Consider the following 7,269-nt stretch of genomic DNA (forward strand, 5'->3'; position numbering starts at 1 on the left):
CCGGGAGCTGGCAGAGGGATGACAGCTCCCTGCCTTTGTATTGGAGAACATGCGGCGTACTCCGATGTCATCATGATGACATCCGGGTCACCTGAGCTAGGAAAGTTGCTTGGTCATGCTCAGAGCATGATCAGCAACTATCTCTGTCAGTGCAGCACTGACAGTTTGTACAGCATGGGGATACTGCTGCATCTCCATGCTATACAAGCAATCAGCCTGCAAAAAATGAAAGTCCCGTATTGCGGCAAATTAAAAAAAAAAATGAAAACATTTTTGTTAAATAATTGTAAAAACATTTAAAAAAATAAATAATAAAAAAAACAACCAACAGATATTGTATCTATCCTACCGGAAGCGCGTCAATAATCCCGCCCATCGGTGAACCTGTCACATGATCGCAGGTCACCGATGGAAAGTGAGCATTTCTGCTACACACAGGCAATCAGATCATCACAGAGGCGATCAAAGTAGTGCAGATTCTAGTCTCCCATGGAGACTATTGAAGCATGCAAAAAGTAAAAAAAAAAAAAGCTTTTATATATTTTAAATTTTTTTTAATATTTTTAAAAGTTAAAATCACCTCCCTTTCGCCCCATTCAAAATAAAGCAAAACAAAACAAAAAAATCAAATATACACATAACTCGCCGGGTTCAGATTCGCCCTATCAATATAAAAGAAGAATTAGCCCAATCGCTAAATGGCGTAACAAGAAAAAAATTCAAACTGTTAGGATTACGTTTTTGGTCGCCGCTACATTACAATAAAATGCAATAACGGGCGATAAAAAGATCGTATCTGCACCAAAATGGCATCAATAAAAATGTCAGCTCGGATCGCAAAAAATAAGCCCTCACCCGACCCCAGATCACGAAAAATAGAGATACTACGGGTCTCGGAAAATGGCGCCATATATGTATATATATATATTTTTTTTTTACTAAACTTTGGATTTTTTTTCACCACTTAGATAGAAAAGAACCTTGACATGTTTGGTGTCTATGAACTCGTAATGACCTGGAGAATCATAATGGCAGCTCTGTTTTACTATTTGGTGAACATGCTTAAAAAAACAAACAAAAAAAACCACTGGCATTTTTTTGCAATTTCACCGCACTTGGATTTTTTTTTCCCGCTTTCCAGTACACGACATGGTAAAACCAATGGTGTCTTTCAAGAGTACAACTTGTCGTGTAGAAACCATATTGAACGCTTGAAAAAGATCAACCTACGATGGTACCAGTGGTCAGCGAAACTGGCACATTTTGTTCCAAATCAGTCCTCGTTATGTTGGAGAGGATGTGGGGAGAAAGGTACGTTGGGTCATCTGAGGTGGATTTGTCCCATAGTCACTAAATTTTGGGAGGGTGTAGCCGATCTTATTAACAAGGTTCTCATGATGCAGAAATTCTTGGACCCCAGCTTAATGGTCCTTCACATTGGAACGGATGAGGTTCCTTTTGACCTTAGAGCTTCCGTAACTCACATTTTAATTGCGGCTAAATGGAAAGATCAGAATGTACCTCCTATTAGAGAAGTGGTGGAAAGAATTAACGTAAATTGTCAAGATGAATTCTCTTTGGCTCAGTCCTTAGCTAAGAACATCCCGCATGTGGGATCCCTGGTTAGACAGTCCTATGTCCACCTCACTTCATTGAGACAGGATGAGTAATGGTGGAATCTCCAGCTCCTATGTGACCATGCACAGGTTAATTATAGAGTAAGAGCTCATATTGCCTCCTTGTCCAATACATTATGTTTCATGATCACTTGATGGAACAGCTGAGATCGCAGTGTTATGGATATATTGCACAGATATCCTCTGTTAGTTCTGTGGTTCCGCCAGCCATGTTGGCAGGTGGCTGTTTGTATTGAATTTTGAAATCTTAAAAAAAATTGGAAGAAAAAAAAAAAAGAAAAAAAAAGTACAACTCGTACCGCGAAAAACAAGCCCTCACATGGCCATATTGACGGGAAAAAAAAAAAGTTATGGCTCTCTGAAGAAGGGGAGCAAAAAACGAAAACACCTCTGGTCGTGAAGGGGTTAAAAGTCAAATTTTATTTTTACCACTCCAATTGGATTAGTCAGTGAAATAACAAGGTCTCGCACTGACCTTACCACCAAACTATACGCCCGCAATCTTATCTGGACCCCAGAATGCAAGTCCGCATTCCTCCAGCTGAAAACCAAGCTACCCCAAAGCCCAGTCGTGACCGCTCCTGACTTCTGCCGCCGGTTCATTGTCCAAACAGATCACATACCGGATTGGGAGGCTGAAAGGTCAGGATCACCAGATAGTCTATGTCTCCTGGAAACTGTTGAATCCCCGGGAGAGGGCGTACACCACAATGGGTAAAGAAAGCTTGGCCATAGTCTGAGCCCTAAATAAAAAACAATTGCTGCCCTACCTCTACGACAAGGAATTCACGGTCATCACCGACCACCGTCCTTTGAGTTGGCTGGGGACAACGGATGGACGTTTACTCAGATGGAGCCTGGCCTTACATTCATATCATTTTTCAGTCTTCCATAAAAAGGGTAAAGATCACGGAAATGCCGATGGACTGTCTCAACAAGTAGAAAAGGATTACCGGAAGCCTATTATGTCTGGAAGCCCCATCAACAGCCACCCCCTGTGGAATTCAGCTGTGTTCAAGGCTAATTTAGAAAGGGGAGGAATGTGACGACACAGTATATCTTCTTAATTAGGCCAGATGTAAATTCAGTAGGCCCAGAATCATAAAATGTGGTTTGAAGTATTGACTCTTCTTGTAGGTTGAATTGATATTTGTAAATGGATGAATGGTTGTTATTTACCTCTTATATCAGCTCCTACAGTTTATTGTACGGTTATCTTTGCAAAACGGAATGCAGGGTCACTAAACAATGATGTTTACTAATATGTTGATTACACAGTGTACAAGGTCATGCAGTTTGCCGTGTGTCTCCCCCTGAAAGCACACGGATGACGCCCTCCACACAGTAAATCCAGCAGCGGTTCATGCACAGCTCACAGGACTACAATCCTCAATGTGTCACAGATGAACACTGCAGCCATTCACCGGATCAGGAGCAGCAGTAATGTTGTCCAGGGGACATTATCTGATTTACACATAAACTGCGGCCAATCCAGTAATGGTTCACGTACAGAGCAAAGACGATGATGGCCCTCATCAATGTCTGAGTTACAGATGCAGAAGAAGGCGAACGTCCCCCGTGTAGTCGGGGACACCAGTAAGGACACACCGACAGAGGAAGAGCAAGGAACATTTGGAGTTTCTGCTTTCTAGCACTGGTAGTAAAGCAACAAAACGACAATCGTGAGAAGCCAGATTCACAGATGAAAAAATTGAAAAATGAAAGGCTAAACAGAACCTGGTTGTGGTAAACCTCGTTCCGATCAGGTCTACCTGGTACAGAATGCCTTAGAAAGAATGGTAAGCCTATCATCAGTGCCAGGACTGGTTCTCGGGCCCCGAATGTCTGAGCTGTCTACAGCCATCTCTACATATACATGTGTCAGGAAATAGGAAGAAGTTCTGACTACTTCGATTACACATACAGAGCTCTCAGCTGCTGTTTCCTGTGCTTGCGTGTGTAATCTTAAGCCCCTCATTTTCCCTCTCCTTCAAGAATTTTTATGGCTTTGTGCTGCGAAAGCAGGTCTCCCTTAAGCTCCACATTCCCCCTCCCACCGAATACCAGCCAAAACTGGTACAGAAAAAGAATGGGATTCTATTGTTTTTTTAAAGTTATATATATTGGCACCGATTAGGGCTAGAGATATAAGGATTATATATTCCGGATGTCCATCGAGAGATCTATAGCTTACAGAAATCGGTAGGAGCTAAACCCAACAAGTGCAAGGAGCGGGTTTCTCCATAAGCGGGTCATGTAACTACGACGTGTTTAAACTTAAAAGACTCTCCCCGATGTGGTGCACATCCTGATCATTGTGTCTTTCGTATACAAGGTTCATACAGCAAGCTAAGTATAAAAATGGTTGCCATAACTCTAAAAAATGGGAGGATTCAGCCTCTAAGTGAGGTCACCACAGGGGGAGTACCTTGGTTTTAGGCTGAGAAAAAAGTGAGTGAAGCAGCAGTCTTCACGGGTCTTTTGTCTGGGGTCTAGCTGCAATACAGATGTGTGATATGCATCTTGATGTGTCTCCTGAGCACATGGGCAACCGGGAGATGAAATGATCTAAACGCTATGTGTTTTCTCAGTTTTAATCCCATTATACTGTATTTGTAATTGTACTGTACATACGATACTTGTCTTTATAATATCTTTTAATACTTCTGTAAACACTGCCTACCTTTTTTGGAGTAAAATATAAAATTACTAGCTTTGCTCTCCTTGATCTATAACGTACGGTCATGTCTTCTGAAGTGAATTACGCTACTAATCTGGGTTGACTCTGGACCCGCTAATAATTAAGAAATCGGAGGTGGTGGCAGCAGCGGATTTGTCCTTTGCGCTCAGGAGGCTCTGTAGCGACTGGCAGCGTTGATAATTATTTTTCCCGCTTGAGAGGGAGTAATTATATTGCCCTTGCTGCAGTGTGCCCATTAGCCAGTACAAAGTAAGGCAGCCTTTCTGGCGACTAATTATTCTAGGTGCAGTACCTGGTCTGACCTGAGGGTAAGGGGGAGCCAGAGAGCAGCAAGGTTCAAAACAGAACTGGGAAGTGGGATATAGATAAATCACCTTCAGAAAGAACCAGGGGCAACCAAAGAACCCCGGTTCATGACAAATTGGTGTGAGTGGTGGGGATGATAAAGGTATCCTCCCAGTGAACCATGACAACATGGTGATCGAATGATGGTGCGCTGACACAGGTGGCACCAAGAACACTTCACCAGCTTCCATGAAACCCTCCTAACGTTCAGGAGCAAGACTCGAACATAAAAAAATGATTCTAGATCCGGCAGCCGCTATTCCAACAAACCTCAACCGGTGTTATCTACTACAGAACCATCCATGTACTAGAAGAAACCTCATAACACTGGAGTGGGCCCCACAGTCTACCCTCAGTGGGCACACTGATGCTCAGGGCACTCCATAGTCTACACCCTGCGAGCACTCCACAAGCAGACGGATGCCGAGAACACTCCATAGTCTACACCCCACGAGCACACTGATGCCGCAAGCACTCCATAGGTATACTAATGCCGAGAACACTCCATAGTCTACACCCCTCGAGCACTCCACAGGCATACTGATGCAGCAGGCACTCCATAGTCTACACAGGCATACTGATGGCGCAGGCACTCCATAGCCTACACCCAGCGAGCACTCCACAAGCATACTGATGCAGCAGGCACTCTATAGTCTACACCCCATGAGCACTCCACAGGCATACTGATGCCAAGAACACTCCATAGTCTATATCCCGTGAGCACTCTACAGGTATACTGACGCTTCGGGCACTCCATAGTCTACACCTTGCAAGCACTCGACAGGCATACTGTTGCCACGGGCACTCTATAGTCTGCACCCCGCGAGCACTTCACAGGTATACTAATGCCACAGGTGCTCCATAGTCTACACCTTGCAAGTACTCCACAGGCATATTGACGCCACGGGCACTCCACAGGCATACTGATGCAGCGGGCACTCCATAGTCTACACCCTGTGAACACTCCACAAACATACTCATGCCACGGAAACTCCACAGACTACACTTCATAGGTACGCCGATGGCACAGGCACTCCACAAGCAACAAGCGACAACAAACAGAGGCTAAGACCAAATTAATGATTGCCTGCAGCCTTCTCACAATAAAAACAAAAGTAAATGAGCCAGCAGAACACATGACAACAGAAAGCCGAGGCCTGCAGCGATCAGTACCTGGAATATGTCATTGGCACACTTGCGGCACAGGTTGTGCTGGCAGGGCAGGATCACCACAGGCTTGGTAAACATCTCCAAGCAGATGGGACAAATCAGCTGCTTCTCCAGGTTGTCCATAGTCTGAGTGTCTCCCCCCAAAGTCTTAAATCCTACGGCAAAATTCATCCCTGCGCAGGAGGCAGTCTGCGGAAACAATACAGGATGCAGCAGATGTCCGCACGAGACCGCCGCGCGCACTGAGGAGACCTGCGCTCGCTCTAACTTTAGGGGCTCTGATCATACCCTCTGTGGTGGGACGAGACTCTTAACCTCGTCCTCTTCAGGGAAATCAAATATCCCAGACCTGATGTCCACTGCTGGTGTCAACTCCTGGCCGGTCAGTGTTAACAGTGAGCATCGGGAGGGGGCCGCCGAATTCCAATAGTATTTTTAGATGCAGGATAAGGACAGACAGTGACGGAGGATGGGGAGGGGGTGCAGCTGTCACTGACAGCAGGTGACACTGAGTCACACAATGATGCACAAAATAACAAAGACACAAATATATGTCCTAAAGAATCTGGAGAGAAAGGTCCTGACACAGAGGACAGCGCGGCACACCGGGAATGGCGGCACACCAGAGAATGCGGCACACCAGGGATGGTGGCACACCAGAGAATGCGGTGCACCAGGGATGGCGGCACACCAGAGAACGCAGCGCACCAGAGAACGCAGCGCACCAGAGAATGCGGCGCACCAGAGAATGCAGCGCACCAAAGAATGCAGCGCAGCGGGGATGGTGGCACACCAGAGAATGCGGCACACCAGAGAACGCGGCGCACCAGAGAATGCGGCACACCAGAGAACGCGGCGCACCAGAGAATGCGGCACACCAGAGAACGCGGCGCACCAGAGAACGCAGCGCACCGGGGATGCGGCACACCAGAGAATGCGGCACACCAGAGAACGCGGCACACCAGAGAACGCGGCACACCAGAGAACGCGGCACACCAGAGAACGCGGCACACCAGGGATGCGGCACACCAGAGAACGCGGCACACCAGGAATGCGGCACACCAGAGAACACGGCGCACCAGGGATGGTGGCACACCAGAGAACGCGGCACACCAGGGATGCGGCACACCAGAGAACGCGGCGCACCAGAGAATGCGGCACACCAGAGAACGCGGCGCACCAGAGAATGCGGCACACCAGAGAACGCGGCGCACCAGAGAACGCAGCGCACCGGGGATGCGGCACACCAGAGAATGCGGCACACCAGAGAACGCGGCACACCAGAGAACGCGGCACACCAGAGAACGCGGCACACCAGAGAACGCGGCACACCAGGGATGCGGCACACCAGAGAACGCGGCACACCAGGAATGCGGCACACCAGAGAACACGGCGCACCAGGGATGGTGGCACACC

The 7,269-nt window shown here is 47.0% G+C and overlaps 1 protein-coding gene across 1 annotated transcript in view; it reads right to left on the minus strand.

Moving 5' to 3' along the window:
• The window catches only part of TRIM54 (tripartite motif containing 54), a 77,811-nt gene extending 71,076 nt beyond the window's left edge, over nucleotides 1-6,735 (minus strand). The window contains exon 1 of the mRNA XM_069728605.1: nucleotides 5,857-6,735. Within this exon, the coding sequence (XP_069584706.1) occupies nucleotides 5,857-6,024 (168 nt within the window). The 5' untranslated portion in view covers nucleotides 6,025-6,735. The remainder of the gene's footprint in view (nucleotides 1-5,856) is intronic.
• Nucleotides 6,736-7,269: the final 534 nt, after the last annotated feature.

The sequence above is a fragment of the Ranitomeya imitator genome, chromosome 5, assembly GCF_032444005.1.
Source record: "Ranitomeya imitator isolate aRanImi1 chromosome 5, aRanImi1.pri, whole genome shotgun sequence".
Classification (NCBI taxonomy): Eukaryota; Metazoa; Chordata; class Amphibia; order Anura; family Dendrobatidae; genus Ranitomeya; species Ranitomeya imitator.